The sequence below is a fragment of the Antedon mediterranea genome, chromosome 5, assembly GCF_964355755.1.
Source record: "Antedon mediterranea chromosome 5, ecAntMedi1.1, whole genome shotgun sequence".
Classification (NCBI taxonomy): Eukaryota; Metazoa; Echinodermata; class Crinoidea; order Comatulida; family Antedonidae; genus Antedon; species Antedon mediterranea.
Genome location: NC_092674.1, coordinates 1,198,159 through 1,221,282, shown reverse-complemented (window position 1 = coordinate 1,221,282; position 23,124 = coordinate 1,198,159). Strand labels below are relative to the sequence as shown.

General features: G+C 33.3%; 2 protein-coding genes across 2 annotated transcripts; both read right to left on the bottom strand.

Annotated features, from left to right (window-relative positions):
- Nucleotides 1-196: 196 nt before the first annotated feature.
- On the bottom strand, nt 197-8,669 carry LOC140049348 (organic cation transporter protein-like). The gene is made up of 10 exons (XM_072094219.1): nt 8,575-8,669; nt 7,114-7,460; nt 6,346-6,576; nt 5,679-5,875; nt 2,832-3,161; nt 2,508-2,642; nt 1,491-1,576; nt 1,230-1,350; nt 908-980; nt 197-638 (listed from the first exon to the last, which is right to left on the bottom strand). The coding sequence occupies exons 2-10, from the start codon at nt 7,450-7,452 to the stop codon at nt 477-479; spliced, it is 1,674 nt and encodes a 557-aa protein (XP_071950320.1). The 5' UTR covers nt 7,453-7,460; nt 8,575-8,669; the 3' UTR covers nt 197-476.
- Nucleotides 8,670-9,092: 423 nt separating this feature from the next.
- Nucleotides 9,093-22,191, bottom strand: LOC140048750 (uncharacterized). The gene is made up of 28 exons (XM_072093528.1): nt 21,717-22,191; nt 21,418-21,465; nt 21,178-21,231; nt 19,602-19,688; nt 19,446-19,466; nt 19,187-19,210; nt 18,713-18,753; nt 18,426-18,524; nt 18,189-18,244; nt 17,906-18,010; nt 17,537-17,609; nt 17,324-17,354; nt 17,080-17,184; nt 16,662-16,787; nt 16,341-16,490; nt 15,819-15,952; nt 15,202-15,535; nt 14,585-14,851; nt 14,414-14,479; nt 13,534-13,740; nt 13,066-13,206; nt 12,462-12,619; nt 12,014-12,072; nt 11,305-11,672; nt 10,904-10,993; nt 10,280-10,439; nt 9,493-9,665; nt 9,093-9,311 (listed from the first exon to the last, which is right to left on the bottom strand). Exons 1-28 carry the CDS (start codon nt 21,993-21,995, stop codon nt 9,195-9,197), a joined length of 3,573 nt encoding a protein of 1,190 aa, XP_071949629.1. The 5' UTR covers nt 21,996-22,191; the 3' UTR covers nt 9,093-9,194.
- Between the last annotated feature and the right edge of the window lie 933 nt (nt 22,192-23,124).

The window sequence follows — 23,124 nt, the reverse complement described above, 5'->3', positions numbered from 1 at the left end:
ATTAAAAGCCAAGGCGATTTTGCCCCTTGGTTTTTATTACATTGATGTTTTGCCAAACTTTTACCATTAAACTTTTGCAAAGTTTAAATTGCGGATGTGAAAAAAAAACCTGGATATGAAAACATACGACACGCCAATGAGGCCAAAAAACAATTTCTCAAAGCATATGCCGATCCACTTTTTTGTTTTTATTCAATATAAAATAATATACCACTAAAGCAATTAACTAATATTATTATTTTTTTGTTCAGTTTGGAGTTTAGTTTCCCGGCCCAAATACAAATACATTAGGATGAGGAAGAAGTAATTTTTAAGATCATAGTATTATCTATATTCAAAGCAGAGATCTTTGTGATAATGTTTAAAATTGCAAGGTTTCGCATTGAACCAATCGGAAACCATAAATTATGTTACGATATCATTGGGTCTAACGTCTCACTATCTAGATGCTTGTGACAGACGTGATTCATTGCACCCTATGGCCGTACAATTTCTCTTCCTGCATGGAGGTCTTCACCTTCTTCCATGTTCTCTGGAAGAGGTTTATTACGAGTCTCTGGTAGAAAGTAGACCAATATACCTCCTACTGCAGCAGATATACCAAATAACAACAACGCACTGCCCCCATAGAAATTGTTCTAGAAATACACATAAAATAGATTCACGTACATTAGTTACGTAGTTGGCAGAAGGTATTTTGTAATTTCTGGTCAATAGTCTCGCGAGTACAAAATGTAAGCAACGGTACGGTAGATGGCTAATGAAAATGATGTGGGTATCAGCGGTCAGATCTCAATTGAGATGTATCTGTAAATCCGTCAAATTATTTTCACTTTATGAACATTGTACCCGCATGTTATGATGACAAATGACTGTTATTGAAACAAGTTCTAGACTCAATACTTACCAAGTACAAGAAGTAAGGCGCGATAATTGAGCCAATTCTTGCTGCAAATGAACATGTTCCAAATGCTCGGTTTCTAAGAATAAAAAAGGGTGGTTTTGTTGAAATTCAAAATATTAATGATTACAGATTGTCAAATATACATACAAATACAAATACAAATATACAATTTGATTTCTAGCATTATTTTTTTGGGATGACGACATCACAAATTCCCTCTAAATCTTTGCATGCGTAATATTAATATCGGTATACTTTTTTTTAGCGTATAGTGCCTAATTGTGATGTTATACATCTAACGCCGGAACTTCATACTTCTTTTTACCTTAATTCTGTTGGAAATATCTCGTTCCCGTAAAGCCAGACACAATTAAATGACAAACCGATTGCGTATTTGCCCAAACATGCAAATGCCAGGATTAGAGGAGAAAGATTTGTTCCACTTTCTAACCGAATAAAAGAATTATTGTTAATAATTACTACCATTTCTGATAAATTCAGTGACTTCGCCACGTTGTGACTGAATTGGAGAACGTGAACAAAATTATAGCCTATGTACAGTACTGAAAATTGGTTACGAGCTTACTAGTGACCAACGGCATAAATGCAGAAGAAATTGAAAACACTGCAGCCAATAAAAGGACAGTCATGAGCATAGGTCGTCGATTTATTCTGTAAATAAAAAAGAAAACTTAATTTGAATATTGTTAAGAAAAGATTCAGATTTATGAGTTAAAGGATGTTTTAAATTTTCTTTTCTTCAAAAAATAAACCGAATAAAACCTGATAATAATTGTATTCAATGTTAAGAAAGAAATAGAAACCAAATAGTGAATGTGAAGATAATGCTTTTTAGTCGCGTGGACGCGACTCTATTGTTCACTATGTCGGTCGGTCGGTCGGTCGGTCGGTCTGTCGGTCTGTCGGTCTGTCTGTCGGTCCGGTATCACTATACGTTTTATCGCTTTCTGACCTTATCTTGATATCAGTTTAATCTAGCTAAGTCAATTTTTCACAGTATATTCCTTATGGCCAGGAATCGATGTGGTTATGTTTTCACGGTGCGCAATAAAAAGTTACGCGGTCTACGCACGATTTAACGAAACCACGTTTGTAATCATATCTTCACAACCATGAATCACAATTAAATAAAATTTGGTACTCATAAATTTCAGGGCATAAACCATCATATGGCAATACAATTACGTGCGTAGCCCATGTAACGCATGCGTACGCGCGCTTAAAATTTTCAAAATTTATTTTCGATGAAATAAGAGTACGTTTCAGGCAATTTTAAGCGTTTACAAAATTGCCATGAGTGCGCAGATTTTTGCGCGCGCACTGGGCGTTAAATGTTATTGCACACTCTTTTTGCCCGATTTCTGTTTTCTTGACTTACTTTTCAACTCGAAATTACGTTATACGAGCACGTCAAAAGTGACAGGCTACGCACGTGTGAATTAAAAAAATATAAATGTTTTTAAACATTTCAACATTTTTAAACATGTTCAGTAATTTCGGTCAGTTGGTAGGTTGGTCGGTCGGTCGGTAAACACTAATGAGCACGCGACTGCAGCCATCTATATGGCCTTGTTTTATTTACCTTTGCAATAAGTATATAGCACTGATCCCACTTGGAACATCAACAAGACAAACTAGAAATGTGTTGAGGTATTTATCACCAGATAGGTTTGAACTATTTATCGACATTCCAACATAGTTTAGACCATTGACGAAACTAAAATATAACAAGAAAGTAAAGTGTATTGCTCTGATAGATTACAATAACTAGGTATACTACGATACAAGTATTATTGGATGAGCATTTGAAATGTTAATCACCACTAGTTGCATATCTTTCTTCTATATCCCGGCTTCACCTCTGATTTTCCTTTTAAAATTAGGCCTATATTAATGTTATACTTACAATATGTAGCACGTAACCAAAGTACTTCTACGCATTCTTGGACTTTTTAAGATATCAAGAAATGTGTTTTTTCGTTTTTTCTCAATTGGGGTATTTCCTTTGCGAGTAAAACAGTGCATCAGTTTACTTAATGACGTCATTTGTGTTTTAGTTTCTTGGTGTGTCCCAGTCAAATCCTCCATTTCACCTAATGTTTTAGGATTATGTTCGCTGCTGATGTAGGTTTCTTTCTGTTCTATTTGGTTGAAATTAGCAATTTTTTGAAATATGATATTTGCTTCAGTTAGACGACCATTCGATATCAACCATCTTGGAGATTCGTAAATGAACCTGAAACGATCGTAAATAATTATGTGATAGTAAATCATGTGTTTATGTCGTATTCAAGATTATTAGTCACCTCCATATATGTGTCATATATTATAGGTCTCACTCTCGTTAATGCTTCATTTTGATATAGTAGGGTATGTGATGTGCTTTCAACAGCATTCATTAAGATACAAATAATGAATGTGTATTAGTGTAATAGTACAAATAATGGCATGAGGTGAATGATGAAAGGTTATATATCTATATTATAGATTTATATATTCACCAAATGCCATTATTTGTACTATTACACGAATATAAAACATTCATTATTTGTTTTATATAACTAAATAGATTCCTGTCATTTGGAATTGAATGAAATAAAATGTACTGAGCACTCCTCTAGCCAAGGCCGCATTTCATTCACATTGATTAAAACAGTAAACATTTGGTTTTTAATAATATTATATTAAATGTTATATTTATATGGATTTTATAAACACACCAACATTAGTGTTAATTATGTCAACAAATGACAGAGCAATCCTAGGCCTAGCCTAATACTAACAGGCCTAGGCTAGACCTAGGGTGTCAGATGAAATCGGCCGTGCTTGAAATCGGTCGCGCTTGAAATCGGTCGCGATAAAATCAACATCCGGTATTTTGTTTTTTTCGGTCGCGTTTTATTTTGGTCGCACTAATTTCTATGGGACGCACTAAATACATTTGTAATGAAAATGCTAATTACCGTATGTTTTTAGTTAATAAATGATCGAGGTAAAAAACCATTTTAATAGTATTATTAGAATTTCTAATAATATACTATTAACATTTTTTGTTACCTCGTTCGTTATTAATTTTTAAGTACAGTAAATATAAATATTTATCTCGTTATTTATAAATAATTTGTGTTTTCATTTTATCTTACAGGTATCAATGAACAATTGTAATGTGTTCGTTTAGAAAATCGTTTTAAAATTGTTTTATTGAATTTTTTAGTTTTAAGTTTTTGAAAAGATTGGCATGCCACAAACGCCTATTGCGTATTTTTTAATCACAGTTAATTACGAAGCTCGTTCTATACCTGCAAATGGATACCAGCTCAATGAGGTTTATGCAATAAAGAAATGCATGCCGATGAATTTTACGTTCGATATTAAAACATTAGAAATATAAATATACACGTGATTTGCCTCAACACTACAATAATCATTATATACTTAATATATCCTACATAATGTACGGACATAAATAAAATAGAAATAAAAGTAAGGTGATCGAATAGTAGGCCTAAGTTGTTAACGACATGGATATGATATATCTGCCACAGTATGCAGAAGTATAAAAATGGATACGCTGGCTATACGGGCTATAGGCCTACATTGTAACAATTATTGTTTTTATATAAATTGTTCTCTTTTACGTAAATGTTTGCATAATAAAAGAGATAGACGTATTCTCTATATAATATATTAATTACAGTACATAATGAAATAGAGGTAAATTATTATATCCCTAATATAATATTTTAAACGTAGTAGAAATGGCCATTTTGAAAAGACATAGTCCTTCTCTGAGACTTGTGAAATAAAAAAAAAATGATTGATAATAAATATTTATAAACCAAATAAAAAATATCCTCATAAATAATCTAGTTCCAAAAAAATATCAATTGAATCTATATAAACGAAAAAATGTATACACCGCCAGCATGCATCTCGCTCAGCTCCATACAAAATAGCGCGACCGATTTCATCGTAAACCAGACCTAGTACTAGCTTGTCTGAAAGGCAAAACTTCGACAGACAATTGGAACTCATCTAGGCTAATTATGGTTTTCCAACGATTCCACGTCTTGAAGATGTTCCCATTAATTAATTAAAATCCTACACACGATCTAAAGTTAATTTTTAAAATGCTTTTTTGATCTAAATTAGTACAATATCTCTCCAGAAATGTACTCCCATCGCGAAAAACCAGTCATCATAACATTCAAATCGCCGCGAAATTACAAAATAGGTGGCGCTGTTGTATTTCAAAAGCAATAGTATAAACAAAATATTTTCCAAACTCAAAAATATATTTTTTTCGTACACGAAAAAGTACTGTACTATTAAACGATCGTTTAATAGTGCGTATTATTGCACGCCATGTCCCCACATTCGTCCAATCAAATGAAAGGAATGTATTTAGGTGTTATATAATACTGTATGTGGCATACGTTTTGTGACGTCATGACTTCTTTTTGACTTATATATAAATAAATATGACCAGAGCTATCTGTGATTAAATCTTTTACCATCTTGCTTTTAATGGATGACGTCAGCGATGATTGCATTAATTATTATTATCATTATTATTATTAGTTCACTTTCTGTACTGTTCTTTAGAAACAATGTGATTCGTAAGTGTGCTTTAATGCTTAAAGCTCAAATATCTAATAAAATGTATTGTTGAATAGATAGATAGACAGATAAATTTACTTTTTAAAATCATTATTAATGATAACCTATATTTGTATCATTTATATTAACTTACCACCACAGAAACACGGCCACGAAGCAAGGAACAGAGATAGCCACGTGCATATATCTCCAATCCTTTAGCAAATATGCATACATTGGCAAAAGAGCAACGCCAACACCCCACGTAAGGTTTGATATACATCCAGCAAGCGTCCGTTTCTCTGGCGGGAACATTTCCATTAATAAAACGTAAGAAGGAACATTTACACACTAAAAATAATGTTGAAAGTAAAAATAAATGCAATATGTATTAGGTATTTTTTTACTACAGTATACGACATGTCGTGATTGCATAATAGGTATACAGTGAAAAAACTCTGTTCTAATCAATAATTATATAAATAGATGATAAGAACTGACAGTGTGTAACTATTCGTAATCTGTTAATAAAATAGTTTTATTAATAACTATGACGTGTTATACAGAGGTAGATGACAACATGATATAAAAATTACAATATATTTTTATTATCAACTCGTGATGTCTTCATTCTTTCAAATACCGTTCAGTTTCGCGTTGCAACGGAATGAAAAATTACTGTATAGTAGTATACAATTTAGTATGGAAGCGTACTAGTGACTACCCAGATGCATATATAAATAATAATTAATTAAGTGTAAATCCTTTAGAAGTATGGGTGGGTGGTTGCTATAAGTTTCCGTAATTTAGAGTTTCCTTACCTGTTCTTCAATGGCCGTGATAAACCAAACGAAAACAAACGTATAATAAGATGTTGTAAATATCAGACCTATCCCAGTTATACCAATTAAAATGGTTGCGGTTAAAAACACATTCCGTCTTCCAAAATAATCGGATGTTATACCCGATACTATTGCTCCAACCAAAACACCACAGAAGTACACAGACATTGCCGTACTTGCCATTAGTTTCTTGTCACAAACCAAACCAAGCTTAATGAAAAAATTTTACTATATTATAGGCCTGAATGCAATGCAAAGTGCTTTTTATGAATTTACATTAGTAGACTAAAGCCTATTTTACATTTAACAAACTGCAAAATTGAGCAAAGTCGAAATTTCGAAAGAAAGTTTGTGTAAAACTGTTGAAACGTTCCTGAAAACATATTCAGAAGAAAATTTGCACAAGTTTAAAACATTAAGTTTTAAAACTTGAGAAAACGTCAGCACAACCTGTAGAATAAAACAAGTTTACAGAAAGCTATACTAGCAAACTTTAGCAAGTTTTAAAACTTGAGCAAACTTGTGAGTTTAACAAGAAAAGTTTTCCCAAATTTGCTGGTGAGACTAGGATTAAATTAGCGTGCAAAACTTTTTGTTTGCCAAACTTTGGTAGTGTAGACCTGGCTTATTCTCATACTTTTTTTACATACATTGTTACATTATTCTCTTTGTTATAGTACCTGAACTTTTACTTTACCTTTTAACTTTTAGTCTTTATTTATTATGTAACTTGTAATATTACTTTACCTCATTGACGACTGTTGATTCTCCTTCACTCAATATGTACTCGTTTCCATCCGGGCAACTTATCGTCTGATTTGTCAATGTACCATTATCCATTTGGTAGATCAAGCAGCTCTCATACTCCACTATCTCCTTGCTGTGGACCTTGCTTACTGGAATAGCATCTGATGTACTGTATCCCTCGTAAGGGTTACAGTGGTGTTCAGGTGTATCCATTATGTAAATTAGCGACATAATGTGGAGCGCAGGTATCATGGTTCCAAATACACAGTTGACGATTAGTAAGACAATCTGGTATCTACCCCATGGATGTAGAGCTCTTAGAGTTTCATCAACGTCCATCGTTGCCCCTGTATAGTTAAATTTATCTCAATTATGTACTTACATTTCTCTGTCATGGCTGAAAATATAATTTCTTACACGTATACTCGGATATGGTAAAGATGATCACCAATGCTTAACAAGTGAACATCCCAACCAACGCAGGCTAGAATATAATGTTCCTAACATTTTAACATATCTAGTATCTAGTTAAGGGCAATCAAAAAATAATAATAACTTAACAAAAAGACAATAACTATAGAGACTTTGGGCAAGTCTAACTAACTATGAGAGAGGTATTTGGCAGGAATTTTTTTGACAAGTAGTCATATTTTTATAATGTTGAATTTTGACCACTGGTTATATTTTTGTATGTTGAATATTGGCTACTATTCAAATTTCTCGACAGCCTCTGGTAGAAATCGTAACCTTCGTAAGGTTATAGTTTTATTCATTCCTCCTGTTTGTATTTGTTTCTGTTAGTAAACGTAGTGGGTATTGCAGGTACTGATGTTCCCTGCTAAACACCTTACTGGCCATCCACAGTTTCTGTTAGTAAACGTAGTGGGTATTGCAGGTACTGATGTTCCCTGCTAAACACCTTACTGGCCATCCACAGTTTCTGTTAGTAAACGTAGTGGGTATTGCAGGTACTGATGTTCCCTGCTAAACACCTTACTGGCCATCCACAGTTTCTGTTAGTAAACGTAGTGGGTATTGCAGGTACTGATGTTCCCTGCTAAACACCTTACTGGCCATCCACAGTTTCTGTTAGTAAACGTAGTGGGTATTGCAGGTACTGATGTTCCCTGCTAAACACCTTACTGGCCATCCACAGTTTCTGTTAGTAAACGTAGTGGGTATTGCAGGTACTGATGTTCCCTGCTAAACACCTTACTGGCCATCCACAGTTTCTGTTAGTAAACGTTGTGGGTATTGCAGGTACTGATGTTCCCTGCTAAACACCTTACTGGCCATCCACAGTCCGACTGTAACTTATAAAACTGTTATTATAGCCAAACATGTTTACAAACACTCCGATTGTACTTAAGATAAGATAAGATTTATAAAGCGCACATATCCACAAAGTGCTCAAGGCGCTTAGTTATATTATTTTAATTCCATAATAAAATTACTACTTACCAATGAATTGAAATATAAGACCACAAGCTAATGCCTAGAAAACGGTAATAAAGATGCTGGTGCTAATGTTTACACGAAGTACAATAAACTAAGCACAATAAAAGTAGAAGCGAACTAAATAGAAATTATCTTACCAGCAACTACGCAAAAAAAAGAAATAGTAACCTTTATTGATAGGAAATTGACATCTGAAAAGGGATTCAATATCCAATAGAGACGTTTTAAGACGGTCGTATAGTAAGCTTGAGTACAGCCATTGGTCGAAATAAAAGTTGGAACTAATCAACTTTGGTCTATTATTAAGCCTATTGTTATTATTATTATTATTATTATTATTATTATTATATTAGGCCTATTATTAATAATAATAATATTGGTGAGGGTGTTGACTTTCCAAACCGAGAAAATTGGTCAGATTCATCAATTATTTCGGTTGTCTTGACAAAATAAAGATATTATTTTTTACAGTACAACATAATCACACGAAAAAAAAAGGTATGCATTTATACTAGTCGTTTATTCATAGTTTATTGTTTCATCTTATATTGTTATAGTTGCGTATAATATTCCTTTTTTATACTATTATTATTATTTCAATACTTATTCATGATTAGTAATTATTAGGAATGCATCAATAATTTATCCTTTGCTGTAGTGTTGTCTGTTACTAGCATTCTCTGCGCCTTTTCTATCACCTGCTTGGCTGGCAATGGCGGTAACTCTCTCGTATTTTTAGGCTAAAAAAAAACCCAATTTAACTTTCATAATAAACACCTGGATTCAACTACAGTACCAAGCATCCAAAAAACTAATTTAAATGATATTTTATTATTTTTGTTTTGTAATTGTTTAATTTTTTTTTTTAGCCGATATTTACAACTTAAATTATACGGTAAAATTTAAACGCTGTGAATGTACCTTAAATTCTACAATCTGTTGGCTTAGTTCCAATACAGTTCTAGGTCCATTGGTAAAGTCCTGTTCTGGAACACTCTTTGGTTTATAGACTCTACCAAGCATATCCTTTTGTTTAGCCAGTAGCTTTTTGTGAGAAACTGGCACTGGTTTAAAACGTTTCTTTTCGTCATACCCTTAAAAAATAATAAGATCCGATCATCAAATAATATTTGATGAACCAATGCCCTTAATGAGTCGGCTCCATTATTATTCAACAAAGATCCGCGCACAGTGTTTCTTTCTACGACGTTTTTATTTTAATAATATAAATTAATAAATTGGTCAATTTTATCAATTACTGGTATAGTATTAACCTAGTTTTTATGAGACACAAAAATGGACATGTCGTCCGAATGTTTACATGATAAAATGATTTAAAATGATTACAGTACTATTTTGTTATGATGCTTAACAATGTGAATGTTATGAAGAGATGTATGAAATAATATATCAAATATTTAATATTTAAGACCTTATTATAATACATTATACTTATAGTTTATTGATTTGTACAATATGGAATATTATTGATTATAGATTGAATTATAACGATCAGAAGTAACAAAGATACATTCAAATTGAGAGAATAATCAAATCCGGTATCGGACGGGTCCATGAAATGTTGATTTTAGAATGAAGTCTGTTAATTTCATTTTTTTTTAAATACATTTAAGAAATCCCTAATATTATACGCAATAACATTATAATAATGTCTGATTTTCTATGTTTTAACCATGATAGTGTATACCTTTATAAGATAGCTTAGTCTCTTCCTTTTGTAGCTGATTGGTGTGTAGCATAATAGTACCCTTCCTTGGTACCACTGCCTTCGGGATCTTCATTTCAGGTCTGTTCATATTATCAAGATTTTTATGGACCATCAACGAGGGTAAATATCTGTGCGAGTTCTATATAATAAAAAATATGTATATCTAGATGATTTATATATCCGTGTGCTATGGATGCCCTAGACAAATCCTGATTGACTTCATATATATATATAAATATATTAACTATACATATTTAAACTTTATCACCGTAGTTGGCACGAAAGGTACGTTGTAAAACATATATCATTGAACATTAATCTGTATCAGGTTTAACGTACGTAACGTATCTTAACTTGTTATTACCATTATTCATTTATGACAAATGTGGCCAAAGATTACCAAAAATAAATGAATCACTGTCAGATAGGTAGAAATCGTAGATTAATTCAATTAAATTTAATTTTATTTGAGAAATTTCATCCATACCAACAAACGTACAAACAGAAAAAGAATTCAATTATATTCTAGAAATAATTAAATAGTGTGTACATAATAGTATACAATATTAAATTTATCATTTTAACTCTGTATGGTTCTCTTACCTCTAATGAGCTTAAAGACTGAGTCGATCGCAACACACACAACGTCCTGCCATTCCGTTCGTTCTCCTTCTCACGGTGTCTTTCTTTTGACTTCAAAAGAAGAAATTAATTTAGATTATGGTTATGTTTAGTTAATTTAAACATAAATAAGTGGAACTAATGCTTCATTTTAGACTTATGGTGAGTTTGTTATTTTTACTCGTCTTTCTGGTTATTTTTGAATAACACCTGAATATTTAACTGGATAGCTAGCAACCCGTTTTCAAAATTTTATTTCATCTTCTGTTTATTTGTATCCTTTTTTGGAATGTATTGATAGTGATATTTGTTGATTAATAAATGTATAGATGAATATTAAAAAGAAAGGAAACAAAACTGTATTAAATGTTGAAAACTACTACCTCATCTATTCTCCGTTCAGAACTAGAACGTTTTATAACTAAAGGGTTTATATTAAGACCACCATCAGACAATCTTCCTTGTCGAAGTGATGCAGCAATGTTCTTCTTCCATTCCGGAATTTTATTTGAGCATGCGTCATGAAGTTGTGAATATTCTTTGATCTGTTCCTCAAAGCTTTCCTGGAAGATCAAGCTGGTTCCTCTCAAAACCCGGATGGCATGTTCACCTATCATAGTGACTTGTTTTTTCAGTTGGTCACTTAAGCCGAGGTCAACCGCGTCGATGCTGTTTCTTTGTGACCTGGCCTTTGCCTCACTCGCCTGGATGTGGGTCTCTGCTATGTTGTACCAGGGAGGTGGGGGAGTAACTGAAAAACAGAGGCAAATGTAAGTGTTTTGCCTAAGAAAGCAATGCAGCAAAAGTTAGATTCGAACCACACTGCGCCACAATTACTAATAATATTGCTGATGCACATCATCCCAAATTACCACTTCGTATTATTATATTATTTGTCAATAATAATAGTATAATGTGTAATTATCATTGATTTAAAAGTTTAAGAAAAGACAAATCAATAGAATATGAAACCAATTTAATGACGTACACTTTATTTTAAAACACATCGGCTTGATGTTTGATTTTTCAGAATCGCATGAAATTGTCGTATTGTTAATAATACTTTAAAAAGAAACATAAAAACGTTCTTACATGGACTTGCATATCGCTTGGAGTCGATCGGTGGGGGATGAGTTGGGTCGTCGACTTTTCTGTTGATTAGAGCATTATATTTATATGGGATAAAGTACCTAGTTTTAGTCTATAGTTAATGTAGGACTGGTTTTTTTTATTTGGCAAGAATTAGAGCTTTGTCAACACTATCAAAGTTTGTGACAAAAAAAATGATGTGCCCATAATAGACATGATGATGTCATATCACTACCATTATTTGGGCACATCACTACCATATTTGGGCACATAACATTTTTTTGTCAAACTATTTTGAGATTAACACATTTGTAGGCGTATGTAAACATTTTGACGTAAAGTAAGTACATGCAAGTACAGCAACGTAAGCTTACTCATCACAGGCGATGGATCGATCCTAAGTTTAGATTGGACAATAACATGCGTTCTTGCGTTTTGTCCAATAGTTTACCTCTTTCCAAACGAATAGCTTGCGAAGTATTTATTATGAACGTATTTGGAAGGTTTTGCATTAGTTGCAAGTTCAAACCGTCCAATCATTGTGGGTGTCTTTGAACGAGAACCTCTGCTAGCACAACCATCTTCCTTTTCTTGGCTCTTGTTCAATTTCTGGTTATAATACATAAATATTTATTATTTACTTATTTATTCTTTTCAGTGATATATAAAAATAAAGCACTGAGGAGAGCAAAATAACATTTGTTACGGCCGTTATTCTTTGACAACCTACCGTGCAATTGGTCCTCAAGGATATTGTACATCTATAAACTTTATCACCGTATTTGGTACGAAAGGTACGTCGTAAAACATATGGCATTGAAGATTAATCTGTATCAGGTTTAATGTACTTAACTATCTTAGCTTTTTATTATTATTATTCATTTATATCTTTAGACACATGTGGCCAAGGATTACCAAAAGTAAACGAATCACTGTCCAATCAGATAGGTGGAAATCATAGATTATTTCAATTAAATTTCTTTTTTTTTTTCGGAAAAAATTCATACATATCCACAAACATACAAGTAGAAAAATAAAAAAGAAAATTGTATTACCTGTTCAATGGCCATGATCGTCCTTTCCGACAAAGCCGTTCTCAGTTTTTTATTGACATTGTTTAAGCTATCTGTCTCCTTTTCAATCACTGAATTTAAATATTCTGTAAATCCGATGATACCTTGTACCATACGTTCCAGCTTTGGAAATATAAATAATTATAATGACTTACAGTAATAATTGCTACCAAGATTGGCAACAATTGGGTACGGGTTATTTTTTTTCTTATTTTTTTTTAAGGCTTGACCACCACAAGATGTTTGTCTTCATCTTTCCGGGCATCTGTTTATTTTCTTTATTTTATATGCATTGTATTTTTCCTTTCTTTTTTTGTCAGAGTTTGTAAATAAATGTTATGAAATGAAAATAGTAACATTTTATTCGTGCATTGCTAGCTGCGCTAAAGATTATAAACTCCGTTTTTGGCCACCCAAGTGCATTAATAAGAAATAGAGAATTCCTTTTACCTCCCTCTCAACAAATGCAATAACATCGTTGTTATTTCTGAGTTGATCCGGGTCTGGAAATGATTCTAGGTGTGACGTATGCATTTCGGTGTCGGCAATATCTGGTGTGGGGTCAAAGTTCTCCCATTCTGTTGGCGGTGCTGGTAGGTTATGTGTTTTTAGTGGTAGCTTCACACTTAATCTGGATGACATCTTGTTGACATCATCCTGTAGAAGAGATTCTCCATTTTACAATTTATAACACACCTCCTCCTGGTTCCTTTCATATGATTGGAGGAGTGTGCGTCACACTATATCCATCTCTACTTTGAACACTTACAAACATCATCAACATAATGACCATTGAATTTCGTTATATTCCCGTTAAATCTCGTATAATGCAGAGCGTATTCATTTTAAAGCTTGGTTCCAACTAGAACGTAACGCAAGGACGTAACGCAACGCAAGCGTTTTAACCAATGACAAGCGAAGTTATAGACAGTTAGCCATCACAAGCGAATAAGCCATCGCTTGTGATTGGTCAATTCACTTGCGTTGCGTTACGTCCTTGCGTTGCGTCGCTAGTGGGAACCACGCTTTACAGAAGAGCAACCACGCAAAACGCGAGGGAAATAGCAACTTTCATTCTTACCTCATTATCATTATTTATACCATTGCACTCATAAACATTCATTGTATAATATCTAATTTCTATAGTTCCATAGTTTTATAAAACTAATCTTTGTTTTAGTTATCTTACCTCAAACTTAAAATTGTACATAGTATTAAAATGCAGTTGATTGATAAAGTGGGCTACGACCAGACCTACTAAATGAGGTGAGAGAGTAGTGGGTTGGAACATAGTTCTTCTTTCAATTTATGAAAGTAAAATATAACTCACATTGACTACTTCAATACCATTTGACCATGCCCCAAGCGGGTCCATTGCTGGATCGGTCTGCACTCCCTATAAAGAAATTAATGCTTATAATAACTATAACAAAGAGTCTAAAAGAGACTATAATAAAATGTCAATATAGAATATCAAAAGTGGAGAACAAATTGTATGTACTTGATGTGCAAGATTAACTTGCTCGACCTCAACAGCACCACCAGCGTTAGGATCGTTGGATTGTTGTTTTATTCTGGACATTGTTATCTGTTTTACTGGTTGCTCAACTTGTTTAAGTACACTTGCGTACGCCTCAAACTCGTCCTTAAATGTCGCATTACGTTGTTGCGTAATAAACAATTTGTTTGGTGTTCTTGCTTGCATTTGCACAGGAGCTACGATCTTCTTAACGACACTTTTAAAGGTGATCTTTCTTTTTTTTGAATCCTTAAAATATATTTATAAGTTGCAATGTATTATTGTGTTCACTTTTACTATTTGGGGTTTCTTAGTCTACACTGACAAATGTTCGAGCAAACTGGATAAGTGTAGTTTGCAAGATAAGTGTAAGAAAACTGTAGAAAACAAATGTGCAGAGAGGTCATGCAAACAAGATTGCCAACGTCTGCTACATACGTGTTGTAAAACTGTAGAGGTCACGCAAACTACGTGTTCGCAAGCAAAAAAAACTTTTTAAAGGTTGCTATCTAGTGTAGGATATAGCACCATTTTATTTGATTTCATCCGTATTTTCCAAATAAATGATGCATGTGGACAAAGTTGAATACTAATCATACCCTCTTTGAAGTTTCATCCGTCTTCATTTCATACATCTTGTCCTCTTGCTTGTCAACTTCTGCGTTCTCTTCTTCATTGTTACCAGGAAAAGGTCTAGGAAGCCGCGTAGATTTATTATCCACGTATCTTAACGTGATTAGTTCCCACTTTGTCTTTGCTAGTTGTGCTCGATTTCCATCAAGTTCAGCTCGCACCCGTGCCAACTCGGCTCTCAATGCCGTGTTGTCCTGTTCAAATTTAGCTATCTTCTCCTGTTCTTTGGCTAGTTTAATTTTCTGAACTTGTGTAGACCCCTTCTCCTTCGTAACACAGTTACAATCTTTACAGATTGATCTGTAATAGACATTACTATTAATTTCCGTATGTTAAACAATAATCTTAAAGCTAATACTTACAATACCTTTCAAAGCCAAAATTATTTTTCCCTCTAAATTTTTTGGGTATAGATTTTTAGAACTTTTGTTATAAATACTTTCTAAATACTAATGTAGGAACAAAATAGAAGATTCATTGCTTTTGTTTTAAAATGACGATTCGCCGGTTCGTGTGACGAGTGACGAATTGTTTAGGGGTTGGAAGTCTAGGGATTTGTCCGAATTTTGTCAATGTATCTTACTTTGTGTTAAGTTTAGATTTATACTCATGCGTGTCTAAATCAAAGGGCAAGTTGGCAACAACGTTTGGGGAAGATGTCTTTACTACTTCAGCTAATTCCTGATAGTTGTTTTCAATCTTCATTATTCGCATTTCCTAAATGGAAAAATAAGATTTTTCATTTTTCTAGGAAATCAAAGTTCAACCGACTGTTTTAGTAATATTTTATATTATTATTATTTTTCAGCCAAGGAACGGCTAACAATGATTGTTAATGATTTGGGATGTTTTGGACCTTGGGAAAAGTCTTTCTATCTTTGAGAGAGTTTTACAGTCTGGTATTTGGGAGAGTTGACTGTAGTAGCAGATAGTAGGAACTAACATACGAAGCAGCAGTAGCCAGTAGCAGTAGTAGGTAAATGCTACCACTCGTAGGCAAATGCTACCACTCGTAGGCAAATGCTACCACTCGTAGGCAAATACTACCACTCGTAGGCGTTACATCGTTAGAGTTGACTGTATAGTAATGGTTCTGTGTAAATACCTTTTGAATGATTTGTTTTTCCAAAGATAATATTTTGTCTGTTAGTGCATCAATCATCTTTGACGGGTCATCAATGTCGTAGAATGTCATATTATTCGTTGTGGATTCATCACAAGATATGCGCGCATCAAAGTTGTCACTGGCGTACACCTTTAGTAATTCAGTAAAAAGTTATTTTGAATAAATCCAATATTGTTCACATATCAGGATCCAGTAGGCTAGTTTCACGATCTTGACAATACAATAAACTCAACATGGTTTTATAATTGATTGATGTCATGATGATGATTATGATATCTAACTTACCTACAAGATATTTACCTGTTGATATTGAATGTGTTCTGATTCGCTACCATCGTATCTTACGTACGCATGTGATTCTTCATCCAGTGGCGCCTCGTTTTCGTAATGAGTCATCGCATTACCGGCTCTGACAGCTTTCAATTTCTAAATTATATTAAGAAGGCTTAAATTGAATAATACCAACATGTATTCAAATGTATTACAAAATATGTTATAAAATCAATATGTGTTCACATTAGGACACACGCACTAAACGACATGGTACAAATCAAGTGAGTTCCACCACCGCGTCGTTATTGGTCCTTCTTGCGTAGCCTAACGCCGTTGTACTTATGGGATATCGAAATATTATTCAACTTTTCGATTATTATCTATCATTTGAAAGAACATCAAGACCACGGTAAAGTACGGTTTCTTTCTATACAATGTGTAATACCTTGATAAGAGAGCGCACACGGTTCTTTAACTTTTCTTTTTCATCAACTAACAGCATTATTTCTCCATCCATTCCAGATTGTTTTCGTTCCATCTCATCTATTACCTAAGTATACAGAGAAGTCAAATCAATAGAACATACTGTACGTACGTATGTGTATGTTGGATAGACATAAATTGGACGCGCGCGTGCAAAGTCGTTAAAAAAGACCATCTGAATTTATTTAAAAAAACTGTTAACTTACGTCATCTTTGTCTTTCAATTTACTTTGCATTCTGTAAGAGATTTTAAGTTATAATCATCTTGTTTCGGAATAAAAATGTGTGAAAAATATTCAAAGAGTCAACAGGAACAATGAAAATTCTGTCGTCTGTCGAATATAATTAGGCTTTTGTAAGCGCACAAAATGTGTCGCTAAAGACGTCTGTACTGATTTACTTAGATTTTACTGACTTACTGAGAAACGGTCTTAGTCTGGTCTTCAAGAATATGAATAACTTGTTCCAGTTTTTCTTCTAGAATTCCAATATCTATTAAATTAAAAAGTATATTGAATAACTTATATAAAAAAAAAAATTTTTCTTTACATGCGAGCAAATTATTTATTTTCATTTGTTGGCCTCAAATGCGCTTATTTATTTCCTTACTGATTGGGTCAGACAGAAGAAGAGCAAACTTAATATGAATTATTGAGGAAGAAGACTGGACGACGATCCTCCTCTAAATACCTTAGCACCAAACCCTGCAAGTGCACAATTTGTCTTCCCGTCTGTTCATTATTTGGTGCATCATGACGTGTCAAAAAATAACGTATATTTATACTTACTTGAAACGCCCTCAATCCGAACTTTCTTCAAAAGTGAGACGATTTCATTTGAGGCATATTTCCAGTGAACAGTTCGGTTAGCTTTTATATCTTTGATCTTTTTATCTAAAGAATAGAGAAATAATCTTTAAAATCACCGTCAAAATAGCACTGCGAATGCGATAATTCTTACTATAAGTTTATATATCGCCATTTCACCAACAACTAGAGTTATACACTAGATCCACCAGGCCCATTGTAGGTTATAAATAAATATTCTTTTTAATCACAGTCCTTAACTTACTGTTAAATATTGACTTGAATTTCGATACTACTTTCTGTTGGAGTGCAATCTTGTGACTGTAAGAAAATAGTCCATCATAGATTAATGCGCCTTGTCTCTTTCGTCTACTTTCTATTATTCTGAATTCCCCGTGACAGGTACACATCATCCATTGAAATAATGAATACTTTGTGTATACCAACATTTAAGGCGTACTACAGTTACGTTTTCAAAACTTTTCTGGTACCGTAGGCTTACCTTTTAACTTGATCGATATTTTGAACTTTACTAGAAAGTATTTTACGATTTAACATCTTCAGCTTTTCGAACCCCATCTTTGTTGATGTCATACTCTCTCTGTAAACATAACATATCTTAAAAGTTGTTGTAAAGAGTATATTCATGGACATATAAGTATTGCATGTATATACTTCCTAAAGAACAAACCCACCCCAATCGCGTGGCGCGGTGTTATAAACCAAAGGTCGCTATTACACTCTGGCTAAATAATGATCATTCGTAAAGCAACAATTTGTTATGCTTACTGAAGGTTTGATATTAAGTCATCCGGACTACAGATATCATCCTGAAAATAAAACGTTTTTTATAGAATATTGATTAATCGACTGACAAATGTTTATAATATAACATTTCTGTTAATAATAATTTTATCATACTAGATGGTGCGCTCGCTGGGGCAAATCGTTGAACCTAAATTCATTTTAATTGTCAATAACTAATTATCTAACTCAATTTAATTAGTAAACAGGGTTACATCAGGTGGTTAAAATCAGTACCGAGATTCTAACCAACTTTATATACAATCGAGTAAACATTCTAGAAATAACGCGCGATTTACCAAATTTTGCCCTTACGTAAATTTATATACAGATATGACGAAGCATCCTTCAGTCAAAATTGACAATGGAATGGAATGACGAATAGAGGATATTTAAATTTGAGAATAGAGAATATTTATTGCTGTTAATGAATGCAGTGGAAAATTGGTTTAAACTCACCATAACCATTTCATCCATGAACCACTAAAAAAAAAATAAAGTTATGCGTCCTAACATTAATCTATTAATACTATGCTGTAGTTTACAGAACAATGTAGAAAAAAAGATAAATATGGAAACAAATCGTGGAACGCGTAATATCGGAACGCGTAACGCGTAACGCGTAACGCGTAATATCGGAAAACATTATTTCAAGAGAGAGAGAATAATGACAATAAATACTTGCTTAGAACAATGTTTGTAATTCAAAATATCTCACCTCTGCTAACGAAGCCATTATCTGAAATTGTAATAAAAATTTGTCATATTTTAATGATAAATATGTTAAATGTTTGATGTCTATTAGGCCTATGTTTTATCTGAAGAATATAACGGACAATAATGTTATCAATAACCTGAGTATAGGCCTACACACCTCGTCTGTTTCATTGGTGTTCTCACTTCCTATCTTCAGACACATCTCGGTGTAATTTGACAAAAGTTGCTTCAGTTGAAACTTAATCTAAATTAGTAAGTTGTATTATAAATGGTATTAGTCCCATTAGATGACCTAATATGGTCCCTTGTATATTTCATTTTCTTTGTCCATTAAAGTCTGTGCATGTCTTTTTATTGTCCTTTTCTCCCTTGTATATTTCATTTTCTTTGTCCATTAAAGTCTGTGCATGTCTTTGTATTGTCCTTTTCTCCCTTGTATATTTCATTTTCTTTGTCCATTAAAGTCTGTGCATGTCTTTTTATTGTCCTTTTCTCCCTTGTATATTTCATTTTCTTTGTCCATTAAAGTCTGTGCATGTCTTTGTATTGTCCTTTTCTCCCTTGTATATTTCATTTTCTTTGTCCATTAAAGTCTGTGCATGTCTTTGTATTGTCCTTTTCTCCCTTGTATATTTCATTTTCTTTGTCCATTAAAGTCTGTGCATGTCTTTTTATTGTCCTTTTCTCCCTTGTATATTTCATTTTCTTTGTCCATTAAAGTCTGTGCATGTCTTTGTATTGTCCTTTTCTCCCTTGTATATTTCATTTTCTTTGTCCATTAAAGTCTGTGCATGTCTTTTTATTGTCCTTTTCTCCCTTGTATATTTCATTTTCTTTGTCCATTAAAGTCTGTGCATGTCTTTGTATTGTCCTTTTCTCCCTTGTATATTTCATTTTCTTTGTCCATTAAAGTCTGTGCATGTCTTTTTATTGTCCTTTTCTCCCTTGTATATTTCATTTTCTTTGTCCATTAAAGTCTGTGCATGTCTTTGTATTGTCCTTTTCTCCCTTGTATATTTCATTTTCTTTGTCCATTAAAGTCTGTGCATGTCTTTGTATTGTCCTTTTCTCCCTTGTATATTTCATTTTCTTTGTCCATTAAAGTCTGTGCATGTCTTTTTATTGTCCTTTTCTCCCTTGTATATTTCATTTTCTTTGTCCATTAAAGTCTGTGCATGTCTTTGTATTGTCCTTTTCTCCCTTGTATATTTCATTTTCTTTGTCCATTAAAGTCTGTGCATGTCTTTGTATTGTCCTTTTCTCCCTTGTATATTTCATTTTCTTTGTCCATTAAAGTCTGTGCATGTCTTTTTATTGTCGTTTTCTCCCTTGTATATTTCATTTTCTTTGTCCATTAAAGTCTGTGCATGTCTTTTTATTGTCCTTTTCTGCGAGTAGGGGGCCTAACTTGTATACGTTTCAACAATGTAATAATTCATGCATGACCATTGTTGAAAGTTTTCTATTGATTTTATAATTAAAAATTATGTATTTTGTATAGTCTACAGATTAGTCAAAATAGGTTTATTGTAAGCTCTGATAGAAACCGCTCGATATTTGGGACCGTTTATGCAGAAACAAATATTAGTGTAAGTTAAAATTTAACTGGTTTTATAAATCATTTCCTTCCTTTGGCAGACGTCTACGACCACAAATAGTTTTGCACCATTTTATAAGGTAAGTTTCAATGCCTGTTATAATATAATTTTTAATTCAGTTTGCTTAATACATACCGGTCCGCTGGGCATTCCGTTGACGTAAGACGTTACGTCGTCAATCGTAACGTTCTATTTATTCAAAAGCAAAAAGAAAATATTTAGAAGCCACTTGGTCTCAACTTGGTCTCAATACTCGGACTTGTTACATAATAAGCCAATACATAATAAATAGTGGTTTATCGTAAATAACTTTTGTTATGACGTCATTCTGCCTGTTCTACCGTAATTACAAAATACTGTGTTTCTTTTACTTACTTCTATTCTTTCCGGCTCATTATTATACTTTTCAAATTCTGTCAAAGTCTATATAGGAAAAAATTGTTTATTGAATTAAATTGGTTTTTTTTTTATGCCTAGGCCTACTTAAGGTCCCAGTCTCATCTGTAGTTGGAGGTTGTTTATTAATCACAAACACACGCCCACATGACATAACACAAAGATTAACATTTATTTAGAACGAATAATGAGGCGTTTTATGTTGTTATAACGAAGAATATATAGGCTATATTCATTCGAATTATGCATACCAAGGCATATTTGTTTTAAAGTTTTACCTGGTTTAGCCTGGTAGTTATGTCACCAAGTTCATCTTCAATCCGTGATCTCTTCGCATTCAATGGAACCGGTTGTGTTCCTAGAAGACTTTGTTCAAACGTAGGAATGGTAGTAGACTCCATGGTAGGTATTATAGGGTCCAGATTATCGTCTGATAATGACGGTGTGATCATTCTGCCCGAAAAATCAATTTCCGGTGGTGAAGAAGATGCCTTTTGACGTCTGATGGCAGGCCTACGCGTAGTCTTAACTGTGGGACGTGTTCTAGCTTTGTTCATCGTGTCATTCGAAGAAAATTTATTTAGGAAGTGTTATTCTCCCTTAGCAATCAGCGTTACATGATTATATATTCATCGTCTCTACGGTATCTCTCTCTGTACCTCGATGGTCCTGCACTCTCAGATGTGATTGTTCATTTTCAGTATTGCGTCTTTTGCGCATTTTTTAAGCTTTCTCACAATAGAATACGCACGTTCTTACTGTTACCCAGCACGCTCTTATTGTTACCCAGACAACAGCAGTTACACAATTTTGAGCGTGCGTGGACTTCCGTATTCCATCAACCAGTGAACCAATAGGCACCAAGATTTAAAATAAAGCAATGATATCTAGGCCTACTATGCTTGAGTATTCTAAGAGGATGTATTACCTATAGTATGACCATTTCCGTTGTATCTTTGGTTTATAATTTTATAATAACCTTAACTTTTGTTAATTTACATTACAGAAATAATAAATAATTGTGTGAAATCCAAATCGCAACAATGAGAACAAAATACTACTTTTTAGTGGCCCTTGCATGCTGTTGCCTACATCAAGATAACAGGTAATTAAAACATGTTGTATTTGTATATAACATGACTATATCGACGCATGCGTGCCAAATGTTTCAATGTGTATATCATTTTTCTTTCCATAATTCAACATGTTATTTGTTTTATACCATAGCAATTGATGTAGGCAAATTAGTTGAAAATATAAGAATTGGAAAATATAGTGAAACATCTTCAAATGCTGTTAGTGTCTCAGTATAATATATATTTTTTTAATAAAAATAAGAAAACGTAGCAAATCACGACATTTCATTCTGTATTTTATAGCGCTACAAAATGTAGATAATATCGCGTTTACAGTGCCACATCGTAATTAAAATGGATTAAATTATCCACTGAGAGGAGAGGATACAATATACAATGACGACGTAAGCTCACTGCATTTGTTGTTGATTCGACGCTTGTGATTGGTAAAAAGCTAATGTGTAGTGCGTATTCACATCTGTACGCAGTTAATGCAAGGACGTACGTAAGCTCTCCAGTAATAAAATTTGACCAATCATAACGAAATAATCGATCATCAGAATTACAGTCATTGTGATTGGTCAACTTTTTCTTGCGTTGCTCCTACGTC